This window comes from Suncus etruscus, chromosome 15 (assembly GCF_024139225.1).
Source record: "Suncus etruscus isolate mSunEtr1 chromosome 15, mSunEtr1.pri.cur, whole genome shotgun sequence".
Lineage (NCBI taxonomy): Eukaryota > Metazoa > Chordata > Mammalia > Eulipotyphla > Soricidae > Suncus > Suncus etruscus.
This window is the reverse complement of record NC_064862.1, coordinates 21,391,685-21,409,110: the sequence shown is the minus strand read 5'-3', so window position 1 is coordinate 21,409,110 and position 17,426 is coordinate 21,391,685. Positions and strand designations below refer to the sequence as shown.

Below are 17,426 nucleotides of genomic sequence, written 5' to 3'. Positions count from 1 at the left end.
GTTTCTTCTCTCCCTCTTGGAAAGGAGTTATGCCAGGACGGGCGCGCTAGGCTCAGGCCATCCCTGGAAGCTCTGTGACATGAGCTGTGTGAGCTTCCAGGCCTAAAGAATCAGGGTCATGAGGTGGTGTTGATGGGGGCTGTCAGTAGGGCTGACTGGGGAAGCCTGATGTGACCTGTCCAGGGGCCTGCTCAGGTTTCTGGAATTCCAGCTGGCTATGTGGAAGGACCTGTGTGTTTGCTGTAGATGGGCCTGGGACCCTGGAAGGATGTTCTAGTGAGAACAATCAGGAGAGACACATCTCCCTTTCCCCAAACATGTGTGTGCATAGAGGAGTGGGCACACACACAGCCAGGAGGACTCAGCCCCATACACACAGACAACACGTGTGTTAGGGGCCACACCACAGATATTTGCATGAAAACTCACAGATCCCAGGGACAAAACATGCTGCAGAGATTCACAAATACACACTCAAAGACGCTCAAATGGGTTAGAAACTGGTCCTGGCAGAGAGGGGAACCCTGGCTCGGGCTCCTCTGCCAGAATATGGCTGCTGTGGGGGAGCAGAGAGTAAGTTTGGGGAGGAAACCCATCTCCCACAAAAGCACCCAGCACCACAGCCTGCAGGAACCCATCCTGGCTACTGCACATAGCCTGCACATGAACTGCACACGAGCACATCCATGTACCAGGGCATGGGCCACTCATGAGCATACCCATGAAGACACAAAAATGCCCATCAACCCATCAAGGCTCACTTAGGGCCATAGAAGACTCAGTGATTCAGAACCCTTCTTGCCCATGTTCCTGCAAGGAATGCAGCCCCTCTGCTCAGCACCCTGAGTCCCAACAGATCTGCTGGGGTTGGATTATGGGGTGAGGCAAATATGGGGTCACTGGACTTCTGGGGGTACAACAGGAAGGCATGGAACCAAGATCTGGCTCAGTTTCTCCATCTGTAGTGAAGAAGGCCATGGGTGGATTCTTTTTTTGTGGGGTGGGGGGTTGGATCACACCCATCGGCGCTCAGGGGTTACTCCTGGCTTTGCACTCAAAAATTGCTCCTGGCAGGCTCAGGAGACCATATGGGATGCTGGGAATCGAACCAAGGTCCGTCTAGGGTTGGCTAAGTGCAAGTCAAATGCCCCACCACTGTGCTATTGCTTCAGCCCCCTATGGGCAAATTCTAAGAGCTCATAGTCTGGTGCAGCATTGTGTGTGGAAGTGTCCTGATGTGTGCTCCTGTGGGACTATCTCCCTTTTCATACGTGTGACAATCCTCCGAGTGATGATCAGCCTGGTCTTGGGGTACCAACACCCTCTGTCACCACTCCTGAATGACCCTCCAATGTCTCCCTTCTCCTGCCCTGTCCCTCCAAACACTTCCAGGGTAGACGTGCTGCTGAGAGGCCCTCAATCCGTCTAGGTCTCCCCCGCATCTCTCCTTCCCTTCTGCCTTTTGAGAAGAGAATGTCTTTCCTGTCCTCGCTTCTCTTCCTGGATGCCTGCAAAGTGGGTGGAAAGAAAAACTCTTCAGCAAGCAAACCCCTACTCCCAAGCTCCTCCGGTGGCAGACATGACACATCCATCACAGCACACTCCAACACAGAGCAGCCGCCTCGTTAAGGCCAGAGGCTGTCCCCGAGATTATTTAGAGCCCCACATCAGGGGTTGGAGAGATCGCACAGCGCTGGGGCATTTGCCTTGTATGCGGCCGACCTAGGACCCCTCAGGTGGTGGTTCAATTCCCAGCATTCCACATGGTCCCCTGAGCCTGCCAGGGGCGATTTCTGAGCGCAGAGCCAGAAGTAACCTCTGAAAGCCACCAGGTAGCCAGAACTAACCCCTGAAAGCCACCAGGTGTAACCCAAAAACCAAAAACCAAAGCCCCACATTGGGTCTAGTTTCCAATGCTCATCATGCTGAGAGCCCTTGGCCTGGGAATTAGGGGTGTGAGTAGGGGTGTGAACAGAGAGGGAGAAAGTTTTGGCTCTCAGCTGCCCTGATGCTCCTGATAAACCACAGAATCCCAAGTCACAAATGTGTCTGGTTTCTAAGCTGGGGGGGAGAGCAGTGGGGCGTGACAAAGCATTGTTTTTTCATTTCCCTGCCAGTGAGCGGAGGGACAGTCCCGAAGCGGCCTCAGCCCTTCTTAATGCACAGGTCCCCTGCGAGAACACAGGGGAGCAGGCTTCCCACGAGGCCCGAGCGTGGGAGCCACCAGGCCCCCTTTGATGTGGGGGCACTGCTTCCTCGTGACTGAGCGCATCCTCCTCCTTGTACCGGGGTGCCTGGCCGCAAACCTCCCGGAAGTGGGGTGGCCCTCTTTGTCTCCCTCTTCCTCTCTCGGCCTGGCTTTCACGGGGCCTCCTGGTCCTTGCAATGGGGCTGAGGGCCCCTTGTCAACTGCTCTGTTCAGATGCACGTCTTGTTGCTCCGGGACAGGCTTGGGTGGCAGTGCTGTGCTGGCCTCACCCCTGTATCAGATCCCTGTTTCCCTCTGACCCCGTCAAGCTTGACTTTTTTCCACTGCGGGAGAAAGCCAGTCTCTGCCTGTCCCTTAGGAGGACTCAGTTTCCCCAGAGCTCATCCCAGCACCTGAAACTCAAGTTGCAGGTCCACCCCAGGCCATTTGCATGTTCGGTCTTGCTCCTAAAATCTCCCCTAGTTGACCCAGGAACTTCCTGCCATGTTGTTCTTGTTTGTTTTGGGGCCACACCTGGCAATGCTCAGGGGTGACTCCCGGCTCTGTGCTCAGGAATCATTCCTAGCGGTGCTCAAGGGATCACAGGGGATGCCGTGGATCGAACCCAGGTGGATTGAGTCAGTTGCATGTAAGGCAAGGTCCTTACCTGCTATAACTGCTGTATCCCCACTTTGCTCTTGAGAAGCCCGAGTTCCCACTCAAGACTCCTGCACTTATCAAGCCCTGAGGATCACTCCCCCTGCTCCAGAGCCATTTTAGCTGAAATGTCACCTCATAGCATGCAGGCAAATGTCACAGAGAAAACTCTGCTGCCCCTCTTGTCCCCCAAGATTCTCTACCAATGATTATCCTAAAGTGAGCATGCTCAGGGTCCCCTGTGGAAAGCCTGAATGAATACCTTTTCTCAGAGGGTCGCCCAAAATACATTCCCTTCTCTGGTGGCAGAGAGGATGTGGGGAGGGTTTTGGGGTTGGTGTCCCTCCCACTGTTTCCTGCCCTTTCCCATCCAGGAGTACAGGCCACCAAATCCTCCCCGGCCAGTTCACCTGTCTCTTCTCCAGCCACACTACCCTGTGTGCTCAGCCTAATATGTCTCCCTGGGGAGAATTCAAAGAACCCCCCTTTTCCCAAGGGGCCATACAGATCTCTGAGAGCCTCAGGAGCTCAAGCTCTGCTGAGAGTTGTTGTTTCTCTCCAGCCTGGGAGCCCTAGAGCAGGGTTCGAGCAGCTGTGTGATTGCCAAGATAGAGAAGGAAGCTCATACAGGGTTGGCATTTGAGGTCTCTGCAGAGCCCCCACTCCAGGGTCCCTTAACACCAGTGTCCCCCCACCCTAGCAAAGCCAGAACAGGGCATCACCCCTCAATCCCTTCACCCCTCACCCCTGTGCAGGGGTAGGACCCTCAACTCTTCTTTCCAGCCAAGATGGAGAGGAGAGGTTTATTTGCCAAGAGTTGGCAGGGGATGGGACCCAAGTCCAGAGAGGGTAAGTGTCTTCACGCAGGTCGCCTGGCTGGTTATGGTGCAGCTGGCACCAGGGGTGGGAGCTTCTGGATCAGCAGGTGCCCGCTGTGGGGTTCTGGGGGGGCCAAAGTAGCCTCCCAGTCCTCAGTGCCCCAAAGCCTTGGACCTGCGTATGCAGTTGATGCAGCCCAGGGTGGGCTGCTCAAAGTGCCATGAGGGGGCATACATGCCAGCCTCGGTCTAGGCCACAGGGGCCCTAGGGAGTCAGGAGGGCAAACTGCACCCTGTTTCCCTGATCCCACGAGGCCCAGCAGGTCTCAGGCACCAAGGAAGACACACCACTTCAGCCACCTGGCACCTCTTTAGCACCCCCTGAGAAATCAAGGCAGCTCCAGCCTCAGTCACTGTGGTCCCTTCGGGTGAGAAGGGGCAGAAGGGATAAGCAGGTTTTGGGGAGCAGGAAGTGGGCAGCAGGCTCTTGAGGGTTCAGCTCCAGCCTGCTCAGTGCCCAATGGGGCCTGAATTTCCCTGCAGATTCTGGAGAGGATACAGCAAGGGGGGGACTCTTCTCCCTCACCCCATTTCACAAACCCCACAGACCCCAGGAGCTGCTCTCAGGGGTGCTTGCTCCCTGCTCCAGTGCTCCCACCTGTCGGTCAAAAGGTTACTTCTTAGTCTAAAGGGATCGTCACCTCTGCCTGGGGTGCAAGGTCCCCAGAGAGGCATGCAGAGAGCTGGTTGTCTTTCAGGGCTTGTTGTTCTCCCACTTCCCCCCATTGTGGGCAGGCCAGCACCCCCACTTTCCCAGGGCCCTCAGGAGAATGCAGCCCCACCCCCAGAGACAGGCAGGAAGTGCTTCAAAGGCTGGGTCTGACCTTGTGGGCAGGTAACTCTGGCGCCCTTGGTGACACAGGGGCTTGGTCAGGAAAGGCGGGGAGGAAGAGGGACATCTGCTCGCCATCGGCCAGTTTTGGGGGTCTTTAAATAGACTAGCAGACCAGATGGGGCAAACCTGAAATCACCTAGATGGGCGAGGAGGTGACCAAAGATCAGGGCCCTGGTTCAATCCCCGGCACCACAAGTTTCTCTAACTACTAAGCCAAAGTGGCAGAGCCTGCGCACCTCCAGGTGTGATCCCCAAACCCATCCACCCTACAAGATAAAATCCACCCTACAAGATAAAATCGCAGCTATGAAGAAGCCTGAGAAGGAAAGTCCCCGCAGGGAGAGTGCATAGGCGCAGTTTGGGTTCTGGAGACCCAGAAGGAGATGAAATCTTCTGCCTCCTGCCCTGGGCTCTGCTCCCCACTGGGGCTGTGTCCAGCCCTTCTCCTTGTCCTGGGCCTCTCTGAGGCCTTCTCACCCCTCCTGTCTGTAAATAATGGAGCCCGAGCCCTACTTTCTTCTCCGTTTGGGTCCCCTCTGAAGCCACAGATGGGATTTGCTTCTATTTCCTTCGTGTCTGTCTGGGGCAAGAAGGTGGGCTGGGGCAGAGTGGGTGGCAAGGGCAAAGGGCAGACTCTGTCTTTGGGGCTCCCTGCCATCCCCTCACCGATGCCTAGCACACAATTGTGGCTTCATAGAAACAGATTACTTGACTGAGAAACTGTTTAGGCTGAAGAGAAGGTGAAAAACAAAACAAAACAAAAACAAAACAAAAAATAACAACAGAAAAAATCCAGCAGCAGCAGATGTGGGAGAGGACAGAGAAGGGTTAACACTCTCAGGGCAGGAAGAGCAGCTGCAGACCAGGGGAAGGGGCCAGGCATCCCAGAAGGTGTAGTGAGCCTGTCAGTACCAAGATTGCACCCGGTGGGCCCGGAGAGATAGCACAGCGGCGTTTGCCTTGCAAGCAGCCGATCCAGGACCAAAGGTGGTTGGTTCGAATCCCGGTGTCCCATATGGTCCCCCGTGCCTGCCAGGAGCTATTTCTGAGCAGACAGCCAGGATAACCCCTGAGCACCGCCGGGTGTGACCCAAAAACCAAAAACCAAAAAAAAAAAAAAAAAGATTGCACCTGGTGGTCAGGAAGTGGGACGTGGGTGTCAGGGATTCTGCAGACACGCAGGCATCTGGGCCGTGACCTGGGCGTGCACTTGGCCAGCTAGGGTGGGTGGAGGGTGTAGCTTGGGACGTCTGACCTCGTCACCAGGTCCCAGGGATTAGCGGGGCAGGTGGGAAGCTTAGAGGGTAAAGCACCCAGCTCAGTCTTTGCAGGACTGCCCCTCCCACCTGCTGAGCACCTGTAGGAATCAGGCTGGATCTTGGGGCCCCGGAGATGTATCACAGGGTGGCTTATGCTGGTGCCCAGGCTGTGAGCTCGGGCATGTTGGCACCTCTGTGGCCTCTCCTATGGGCTGGAGTGCTGCAGATCAGAGGGAAACACTCTCTGAAGAGTCCACTTCTTCCTAGCACAACCCTCTCTGCACCAGTGACTGCTAGTGGGTGTGGCCCGGCATGGTAGATGGGGAAACTGAGGTTAGGGAAGTCAAGTTCTATTCCTCACGTCCTCCAGTTTGCCCAGCCGGCAAAGGATTGTTTCTAGGATTTTGAGGGCTGTTTGGGAGAGAGAGAGAGAGAGAGAGAGAGAGAGAGAGAGAGAGAGAGAGAGAGAGAGAGAGAGAGAGAGAGAGAGAGAGAGAGAGAGAAGGCACAGGGAAGGGATGGAGGGCTACAAGAGAGAAAGAAGAAAGAGATAGGGACAGAACCAGGGACAGAGCCGGGAATAGGGACAGGGAGGCTGAGAGACAGGGACAGAGTTGAGGAGGTGACAACTGCAGATACAGGCTGGGCGGCTGAGCCAGGTCCCATATTCGCCTGTTCTGGACCACCATAGTCCTCACGGCTATGGAGAGGCAAGTGGGGTAAAAGGAGGTGAGCGGTTAGGTCCGGCCGATGGACATTGAGGGACTGGAGGAGAGTTCAGGGTCTAAAACTCTTGCTTTGCAAGTGGCCAATGTGGATTCGACCATCCACATTCCATATGGTTCCCTGAGCACAGAGCCTGAGCACACAGCTGGGCAGAGGCTCCATTCCTCCTGTCCCCCTGGCCACCTAGAGCAAAGGGGAAGCCATTGAGAACATAACAAGGCACCATCTCTAAGCTCAGGGGGACCCTCACTGGTCACAACAGACAGAAGAAAGCAGGGGGACCCACAAGGGAACAAGGGGGACAGGTCGAGCTGTACTTGGGGTATTCCCTGACTCCACAAAACCCACCACCTGCCCTCTAGGCTCTGCTCCCAAACCAGCTGTCAGAGTCAGGGTGGGTCACCCCATCCCTCTTGCCCCTAACCCAGCCAGGCACCTCCCCCCTGGAATGAAGCTAGTCCCCACCAAGGGACTGACTGTTTCAAGGCTCCTTAGAAGTCTAGGGGGGATGTTTCTGTGGAGGTGAGACAAAGTGGGGTCTTTGCAGCTGGGGAGGGGTGAGGGAACCCTATTCCCTTGCCTCTGCCTGGACCCATGGTCAGAAGCAGCTGTGTGGGGAGTAGGTGGGGGTATGAGCAGTGAGAGGGGCCATGTGTCCCCTCCCCCTACACTACCTCAAGCACCCCCATAGCACCTTGTCCTTGGAACCCTGTTCTGTCTTCACCCTGACCTTCCCCCAGGGCCAAGGCACTTTGTTCCCCCACCTCCCCACACTGTTCTCCTTTCAGCCTCTGTACCCCATTACCCATTCACAAGCTGTCTGTCTATCAGCCTGCCTGCAGGTCTGCCCCCCTTGTAAAAATCTGGCACCCGCATCCCTGGGGAGCCTGGAGACAGTTTGGCCATGCTCTTGTTCCCAGGCTGCCCGAATACGGGACTTTCCCGGATTTGATGGGACAATCACTTCATACAGGTGGAAAAAAACTGAGTTCAGAGGTCACAGAGCTCCTCTCTCAGCCCCCCAGTTCCCACGACACCACCTGCCAATGTTTGCTCCTCCGTTCCCGCCTGTCCATTCCAGCCCATCCCATCCCGTTCCAAGAAATTTCTGCTTCCAGCACTGATTTCATCATCCATGCATGCGCTACAATAATAGAAGTTCTGAGAGAAGGTTCTAGAACTGTGCTCCAGAGATTTCCCCAGAGCATTCCCGTTTCTCCAAATTCTTTCCTGGTCATTTGGGGCCTAGACCTCCTTTTCTGAACCAACCTCTCTATGGAGTCCAAATGACACCCCAAATAGTGAGACAGGAGAGTCCCCCAACCTCAGGTGTCCTGTCCCTTGGCTCGGGGCCTGCCTGTGAGCTCCGGGAGGGGAAGGGGCCCTGCGGGGAGGGGGCATAGGACCTCTCTCCTTCCCCTGGAAAATTCCAGCTCTCCCAGCTCCATTCCCAACCCTCCTCCCAAGAACCTGAGTTAGTGGAACGTGGTGCTATATATGTGGGTTCAGAGGCACATGGGGTCTCCTGCAGTTGGACGGGTGACAAGTTGGGTCCCCACCAAGGGGGACAGACTTGCTCCAGATGTCCCAGCTTAGAAATGGCCGAGGGATGACTTAGTGCCACACAATCAAGATTCCTAATGAGACAAGGCAAACTGGAGGTGGCCCACATTCCCCCCTGCCTCAGGCCTCAGTTTCCCTCATGAAAGGGAAGGTTAGGGTGGGTGACTTTGGTAGTCTAGTCTCTGGGTCCCAGCATGACAGCTATCACAGCCTTGGAGAGCCAAGCTTTGCTTCCTGTCCCCTGTTCACCTAACGGGGTTCACCAAATCTGGACGCTGCAAATTCTGAACTTCCTCTCCTTAATACAACCCCATAGGGAAAACCCATCCTTGAAAGAAACTTGGGCCCTTAAGATTGTGCAGGCTGAGAGCAGGCTTTGCCCATTGAAGGATCAGATTAGATCCCTGATACTACCCAGTATCAGAGCGCAGAACCAGGACACCCCAGAGCACTGCTGCAATGGGGCTCCCTATCCCCTCTAAGAAGCCTCTTAAAGGGTGTTCTGTTCATATTAAAAAGGCTGGCTCTCGGGCGCAGAGCCATAGCACAGGAGGTAGGGCCTTGCCTTGCACAAGACTGCTCTGAGTTTGATCTTCAGCATCTCATATGGTCCCCCAAGCACTGCTGGTAGTGATTTCTGAATGCAGAGCCAAGAGTGACTCTTGAGCACTGCTGGGTGTGGCCCCAAACAAACCAAACCAAAACAACAAAACAAAACAAAATAGCTGACTCTCTTGCACTCCCTTCTCCCTTCTTCTTGTCCCTTTCTGGGGTGACCCCAGGCATCCCTAGAGCTGAATCTGAAAATCACAGAGAGGGACCAGGGAGACAGCAAAGCAGGGAGGGCGCTTGCCTTGCATGCAGCTGACCCCAATTCAATCTCCAAGCAGCAGGAGGGGAGCCCTAAGAGAGAGGAGAGAGAGGAGAGAGAGAGAGAGAGAGAGAGAGAGAGAGAGAGAGAGAGAGAGAGAGAGAGAGAGAGAGCAGGAGGAAGCCCTGAGCATAGCCAGTGTGGCTGCCAAACTGAGTCAAATAGAAACTGTAAGATGCACCCCAAGTGTTGGTGGCTGTTCTGGTATCACCTTACTCTGGAGTTAGCTGGACTAAACCTTCCCCAGCAACCATGCGTAGATACAAAAATGCTATACACAGGCTCCCATCCCTGCCATATCCAGGGGTGTCCCTAGAAGATACCCAACCTTCCCTATGGCAATCTATGCTGGATGAAATTGTCCCCATGATTGATGGAACAGTTCTGTGCAGAACTGGGACTTTCTGCTCCCAAAATATCCACTGTAATTGCTCTATCCCACAGCAGCAGGGCATTTGCCTTGCATGTGGCAGACCTGGGCTCGATCCCCAGCATCCCATATGGTCCCCCAAGCCTGCCAGGAACGATTTCTGAGAGCAGAGCCAGGAGGAAGCACAAATGTAAAACATTCAATAGGGGCTGCAGCAAGAGTCCAAGGAGATAGGGCTCTTGCCTTGCAAATGGCCAACCAGAATGGATCCCCAGAACCCACTATGGTCCCCCAAGCCCAGTGCCAGGAATATCCCTTGAGCCTCGCCATGTGTGACCCAGAATAAAGCTCCTTCCAAAAAGTGGGGAACACTTAATAGATGCTGATGGAGCTGTTGTTGCTTGGTCTGGTCCTCGTCACCCATTCCCAGTCCCATGGGCTACCTCCTGTGCCCACCTTCCCGGGTGGGTCCCCTCTTACCCAGGCGGGACAGCTGCGCGTGTGCCCACACTGGTGGTGCGCTGGGGTCCGGGTCGGTTGAGGTTGTTCTGTCCTGGGGTGGGCGCACTGTTAGGGGCACTGGGGCTCCTCGGAGGCGCTCCAGGACCGGGCCCGGGCTCGGTGGTGCCATTGATGGCAGGTGAGGTGGCCCAGAGCGCGGGGCCCGCGAAGGTGGCGCTGGGGCGCACGGTGGGGGGCACCCCCGGAGGTCCTCCCGGAGGCGGTGGTGGAGGTGGCAGAGTGGCCTTGCGGCGCTGGGAGGCCAGGATGGCGTTGGAGGCCGCCCGGGTGCTGTTGACCAGCAGGCACTGCTGGCAGGAGCAGGGCTGGCCCGAGCTGGCACCCACGGGCCAGGACTGGGACTTGGGGATGGTGCCCACCGTGAGTGGGTAGGCGAGGTCCAGGCGGCGGCGCAGGCGGCGGCGCCGGCGGGTCTGGCGGTTCATCTGGGACATGCTGTTGAAGTAGATGAGGTAGCAGAAGCCCAGCGACGACAGGTCCAGCCACGGGTGCTGCTTCTCGTAGGCGTTCTGGATAGTGATGCAGATGTCCATGTCGTAGGCTGTCCACGCTCCCGCATCGTTCTCCCACTCCCACACGATGCCCTTGCCGGGCGCCGACGATGGGTCGTAGAAGTTGCGCCGAACTGGCCTCATGGTACCTATGCACAGCAGGAGGGAGCGGTCAGGGGATCAGAGGACCAGGGGACAGGTTGACCTGTCCACCCCACCACCCCATTCATTCCCATGCGCCCTCTGGAGAAGGGACAGACTGCCAGGGTCAGTCTGTTGGAAGGGTGAGGCAGGCCAGGTAGGCCTGCAAAGCAGACGTGTTGTCCAAGCAGATGGACAGGACAGGCAAGTCCCCCCACCCAAGACGCCCCTTTGAGTTAAGAAAGGGTCTTTTTTTTTTTTTTTTTTTTTTTGTGATTTTTGGGTCACACCCGGCAGTGCTCAGGGGTTATTCCTGGCTCCATACTCAGAAATTGCTCCTGGCAGGCACGGGGGACCATATGGGACGCCGGGATTTGAACCGATGACCTTCTGCATGAAAGGCAAACGCCTTACCTCCATGCTATCTCTCCGGCCCCAAGAAAGGGTCTTTGAGGTCAAGGAAGGAGAGTACAGGAGTGTTCATCCTGAAGGAAGGGCAGGGACTGACAGAGGGATGTTTGGGTGGGGAGGCAGTTTGCAGTCAGGCCTTCATTAGTTTGTCACCCTTTCTTTGTTTATACACCCACCCGTTCATCTTCAGTCCATCATCTATCTGGCCATCCACCCACCCACCCACTCATCCATCCATCCATGGCACATTCATCCTCATAATTCTTCCTTCCTTAGTCAGTCATTCCTGCCTTTGCTTTTAATTAATTAATTCATTCACTCATCATTCCTTCATGCTTGCTTACAACCAGCAGGCTACGTGGTTTTGTTCTTTTGGGGGGGGGGTGGGCTATACCCAGCTGTGCTCAGGGGTTACTCCTGGCTTTGTGTTCAGAAATGGCTCCTGGCAGTCTTGGAAGACCATATGGGATGCCGGGAATCAAACTTGGTCCATCCTAGATCAACAGCATGCAAGGCAAATGCTCTACCACTGTGTTATCACGCAGGCCCCTACTTTTTTGTTCTAGTCTTTTTTCTCCTCCCAATCTGCGCCCTCATTTCTCCTGCCCTGTACAATATATTCGGCCCTCCACACCCCTTCCCTGCTCTCTTCTCTCCAGCTATTCTCTTCTAGGTCACTGCTTCCTCTTTTCTGTGTCCTCCCTCTGAAATGTCACTCACTGCCACCCAACTCCTGCCATCTTCCCTACCCAGGCCCAGTAAATGCACCTTAGCTCTTCCTAACATCTGGGTGAGACACTGTCTCAGACCTTGATGCGTCTGGGGGTTCAGGGACGGATCCCTCCCCTTTCTTTGCATCTGCACATGGGTCCATTCCTCCGTCCCGTATTTGTTTTTCCATTCATCTGTTCCTTGCTTGTTCCTTCCCTAACGAACATGTGCTGGCGGCCTGCGCCTTTGGATGGTTCCTTGCTGAACGCTCGCTCAAAAAGAGCATCGCTAAACACAGCCCAAACCAGAAGAAGTGAGCATCAAAGCCGCAGGACAACCCAGTGGGTGGACAGGAAGGCAAGGCCTGTGAGACTCAGGGCTCCTCAGGGTGCTGGGAATCTCCAAGAGTGAGCCCCAGGCACAGGAGACCGGAAGGAGGAAAAGTAAGTAAGATCTGGTCACAGGCCTTCTCCGAGTTCTTAGCACTTTGGCTGGTATGTTTGCTTCCTTGCTGCCTCTGTGGCATGTTTCACTCTGCAGTGTCTGTGCCCACCAAAACACCCTGGTCTATCTCTCTAGGTAGGAGGAACTGGCTAGCACCCCCATTTTCTCCCCCCCACCCCCGCCTCTCCTGGCAGTCATAGAGTGCAGTGGCAGGATCCAGGACTGGAGGCACAGAGTTCATTTGGGGGGGCCCTATCTGCCTGCTCCTCTAGCTAGAAGTTTTATACTTCCTAGCTTTGATTTTTCACCTCCAAAATGAGCTCAAGAAGAAATGTCCCAGTAAGGAGTTAAGTACAATTAGGAAGAATCCTGTCTTTTTATTTATTTATTTATTTATTTATTTATTTATTTATTTATTTATTTATTTATTTATTTATTTATTTATTTATTTATTTGTTTGTTTGTTTGTTTTGGTATTTGGGTCACATATAGTGGCGCTCAAGGGTTCCTCCTGGCTCTGCACTCAGAAATTGCTCCTGGCAGGCTCTGGGGACCATATGGGATGCCGGGAATAGAACCGGGGTTTGTCCTGGGTTAGCCACATGCAAGACAAACGCCCTTGCACTGCACCACCGTTTAGGCCCCTGAACCTCTGTCTCTTCCCTCCTACCTACGTTCACTGTCTCCGCCTGTCTAGCCACGTACCTCTTCTGACTGGACCCTTTCGCTCTATCTACCCTCACCCCCAGGCAGCCCAGGATCCTTTCGCTGCATAACAGACCACATCCTTCTGCTCCAGGTCCTCCCAGTGCCCAGGACACCCCCTTGTCAGCAAAATCCCCAATTCACTCCAATCAGGCCTCTGCCTCCTCGCTGGTTCCCAAACATCCCAAGCTCTTGGCATTGGCTCTGCCTCAGGCTGGGACAACTAAGCCTCTCTCAGATAAGAGTATTTCATTCTGAGCCTCTCCTCTCCCTTCTTTCAAGGCCTCTCTTCCATCACTCCTTTTTGGGGGAGAATTTTCCAGATGCTTCCAGCAAGCAACCCCCCCCCCCCATCCTTTCTCTGCCTTTGGCATCCTTTCTGGCAATCAGGGTGTATTAGAGAGAAAAATCTTTGTTTTTGTTTTTTGGGTCACTCAGGGGTTACTCCTGGCTCTAAGCTCAGAAATCACTCCTGGCAGGCTCAGGGGACCATTGGGATGCTGGGGATCAAACTCGCGTCCGTCCCAGGTCAGAAGCATGCAAGGCAAATGCCCTACCATTGTGTTATCACTCTGACCCCTAGGAAAATCTGTTTTTAGTGTAGGGATCAAACTTAGGGCCTCTTGCACACCAGGGCCTCTTCCCTAGGGCCCGCCCTGGCTCTAATGGGCTCTGCTCTCCTTCCCCCTTCTCCTCACCTATGGTGGACACCCAGAGCTCAGGGAGCTTGCCTGGCACCTGGCATAGCACTGGCATACATCGGGGAGGGTTCCTGCAGTGTCACTGGCATTGATGCCTGGGATGGGGGCATCCAGGTACTTCCACCTGTGCCTGCCAAGGTTCACTCCATCACCTGGATCCATAGGCCCCTCTGGGTTCTTTCAGGGGGTCAAAGAACCAATCCCTGGCTGCTCCCCATGGGAATCCCAGGAGCCTTACCCCTGCTCCCCATCAACAGCCTGTATGTACCCCAGAATTCACACTAAAAACCAACGCCAGGCCAGTCAATGTGCTGAGTCAAGTTCGGACATGGTGTTATCTGGTGGGAAAGGGAACTTGTTTTTTTTTATTTCAGGGCGGCTTGTCTCCCCAGTAGTGCACGAGGGCCTGGGGACCTCTTCCAGGAAGACTTGGCTCAGCTTTATGGGCAGAAAGGTTCAAGGTTCAGACCTTGCAGTGTTGGGCCCATCAGGATTCTGAAGGTAGGTTTAGGAGCAGGAGATGCCGAAGGATGCAATACGAGGCCTCACACTGTCAGGTAGGACTTCAGCCCTGAAGCTATCACCAGCCCCAACTGGCCTTGGAGGGCATGCAGTCTTCTAGGAGAGGGTCCTGGCCTAAGTGTGTGAAACTCAAAGTCCTGAGTTGTTTTGCGGCAGAGGGTTTGCTTTGCATGTGGCCAACCTGGGACGAACCCGGGTTCAATTCCCAGCATCCCATATAGTCCCCCAAGCCTGCCAGGAACGATTTCTGAGTACAGAGTCAGGAATAACTCCTGAGTGCCGCTGGGTGTGGCCCCAAAACCAAACAACAATATCAACAACAACAACAAAACCCATCTCAGGCCAGAAAGACAGAACAGGGTTAAGGTGTTTGTTTTATAACATATTGATGCCAGTTTCAACATCACATAGAGTACCCCAAACACTGCTGGGGTCATCTCTTTTTTTTTGGGGGGGTGGGCGGGATATACCCAGCAGTACTCAGGGCTCTGGACTCAGGAGTTACTTCTTTTTTGTTGTTTTTGTTTTAAGGCCACACCCGGTGACGCTCAGGGGTTACTCCTGGCTATTCGCTCAGAAATCGCTCCTGGCTTGGGGGACCATATGGGACACTGGGGCATCAAACTGCAGTCCATCCTAGGTTAGCAAGGGGGCAAGGCAGATGCCTTACCGCTTGTGCCACTGCTCTGGCCCCTCAGGAGTTACTTCTGGCAGTGCTCAGGGACCATGTAGGGTGCTGGAGATCAAACCCAGATTGACTACATGCAAGGCAAGTGCCCTCCTTCTCTGCTATCACTCTGGCCCTGCCAGGGGTCTCTTCTGAGGACAGTCAGGAATGTTCCCTGAAAACCATGGATATGGCCCTTTGCCCCACAAAAAGAAAAAGAAAAAGAAAAAGAAAAAAACAGCTCAGAAGCCTCACAGGCTCACAGACCATCTGCAAAGCCCGGTTCCATACAGAGACTGTGTCCTTATCCATAAAAGGGAAAATTAGTACCTGCCCCGGAGAATTGCAATGGGGCAAAGCAAAACAGAGCATCTCAGAGGTGTTTAGCAGAGACACCCAGTTATAGTATGTCCTCAAGAAACGCTAACCAAGACAGCTGTTATTATAACATGTCACCCACGATTACCCTTTCCCAGGCTATCCATGCATGACAAACTCCTATTCACCCAGCAAAACCCTACACGTCCCCCACCTCCTCCAGGAAGTACTTTTTCATGCTGCTACTATATGAGACAAAATTTATTTATTTTCTGCTCCTACACTGCCATCACCTCACTTGCTCTCCCTCGTTGATTAACGACTTCCAAGGGGAGGAGGACCAGCTCAGACCCACATCTGTATTGTCAGATGTGCTGCTGAAATGAAAGGAGCGGGCCTGAGGTGGGACTCGGGGGCAGCAGAGTGGCAGGACAGGGTGCCAGAGATCAGCATCTCTGGCCAATGTTGCAGCAAAGGATGCTGGAAGCGCCTCCTGGCAGGGCCGGAGCCCACAGCCCCGACCGACCTCCCTCTCCAGGCGCTCTCCCAGGAATCGATTTTCCTGCCTGTTTACTGGTAGTTATTAAAGGCTTCGTCCCTGGAGTCCTTTTCAAACGAGATTGGAACCTGGAGAGCCGAAGTAATTAGGACAACGGCTGTTATCCCCGCCCGGCCCGGCCCAAGGCTCAGCTCACACTGGCAGAGGACCAGGCCGAGTGGGGCCGCTGGTTCCCGGGTGACCCAACTGGGCTCAGATCTGGAGATTTCCTAGGAGCTGGGCGGAAACGCTCCTTCTCGGGGCTCTGTGGCCTTGGCCTGGATTTGCGGCTAGAACAATGGCTCTAAGACAGGGCTGGGAGCGGGGCCTTCTGGGGAGGCGTCTCAGCTCTCTTGCATCTCACTGGGCGGGTGTCCTTGGCAGCTGGCACCCTAGGGGATCTCAGGCACCCTACGGTGCTGGCTGGGAGCAGCTGAGTGAGTCCCTGGTCTCGGGAGACTGTCCAGCAGGGACCATCTTGGGGCCCGTTTATTTTTTATTTATTTATTTTTTTTTTAGTTTTTGGGTCACACCCGGCGGTGCTCAGGGGTTATTCCTGGCTCCATGCTCAGAAATTGCTCCTGGCAGGCACGGGGGACCATATGGGACGCCGGGATTTGAACTGATGACCTTCTGCATGAAAGGCAAACGCCTTACCTCCATGCTATCTCTCCGGCCCCCGGTTTATTTTTTTATACCCCCCCTCCCCATGCCGCCACCAGCCCCATGTTTCCATTCTTTAAGTTTTTTTGTTTTTTGTTTTTGGGTCACACCCGGCAGTGCTTAGGGGCTACTCCTGGCTCTATGCTCAGAAATTACTCCTGGCAGGCTTGGGGGACCATATGGGATGCTGGGATTTGAACCACTAACCTTCTGCATGCAAGGCAAACACCTTATCTCCATGCTATCTCTCCGGCCCCTCCTTAAGAATATTTGATTGCAGGTCAGAAAGATAGTACAGCAGTAGGGCGTTTGACTTGCATGTGGCCAACACAGCACTGACCCCGGTTCGTTTCCCAGCATCCCATATGGTCCCCTGAGCCTGCCAGGGGCGATTTCTGAGTGCAGACAGGAGTAACCCCTGAGCTCCACCAGGTGTGACCCCCCAAAAAAATAACAACAACAAAAAAAAGAATATTTGATTGCAAAATTCTGATTTTGGATCTAGCTTGAATGGAGAGATGGGGATTCTGGACAAATGGCCGCTGAATCGGTGGGGGGCTGAAATAGGGTGTAGGGGTGATGGGTTCATGCCTGGGTCACACAGAGGCAGGCGTATGGGGAAGTTAGAGAGGGGAGAGAGAAGCAGAAGGGTCGCTGTGGCCTGATTCAAACAAAGCCCAGGAGGGAAGAGGGAGCGACAGAGCAGAGCGAGGATAGGCAGACAGGAAGGCAGAGCAGCGGGGCCCGGGATGCCAAGGTCGGCTGCACTCGGTGTACCCCTCACTCTGACTCATTTAATCCTTCCTCAGCTGTTGCCTGAAGGTGGGGGCTGAGTTATGTATACCCAGTTTGTAGATGGAGGAACTGAGGCCTGGAGAAGTGAAACCCCAAAGGGCAGAGGCAGAAGGCTGGGCATGAGGCTCCATTCACAGGAAGGACTGACTAAGGGTTCAAACTCAGCCTCAGAGTGACCTGTCCTAGGATGCCTCCAGTGATGGGAAACTCACTACCTGTTTTTTTTTGTTTTTGTTTTTTTTTTCTCAAAGTGAGGTTACTGCCCCTCACCATGGTCTTAATCTGCTGTCTCTGGAAGGAGGCAGGAATGTGGGCATCACAGTCCACAGATTTTTTTTTTTTTGATGTGGCTTCATGAAGAAGTTGAATCCTTGGAGAAGGGGTGGGTGGCCGAGTTTCCCTATGTGCTGTTCAGCCTCTAGAGGGGTCTCCCTTTGGTCTGGCCAGGCC

General features: G+C 54.4%; 1 protein-coding gene across 2 annotated transcripts in view; it reads right to left on the bottom strand.

Moving 5' to 3' along the window:
- The window catches only part of DTX1 (deltex E3 ubiquitin ligase 1), a 34,200-nt gene that overhangs the window by 5,478 nt on the left and 11,296 nt on the right, over positions 1-17,426 (bottom strand). For both annotated transcript variants that reach the window (XM_049788803.1, XM_049788804.1), the window contains exon 3: positions 9,828-10,509. In XM_049788803.1, coding sequence (XP_049644760.1) covers positions 9,828-10,509 — 682 coding nt within the window. The remainder of the gene's footprint in view (positions 1-9,827; positions 10,510-17,426) is intronic.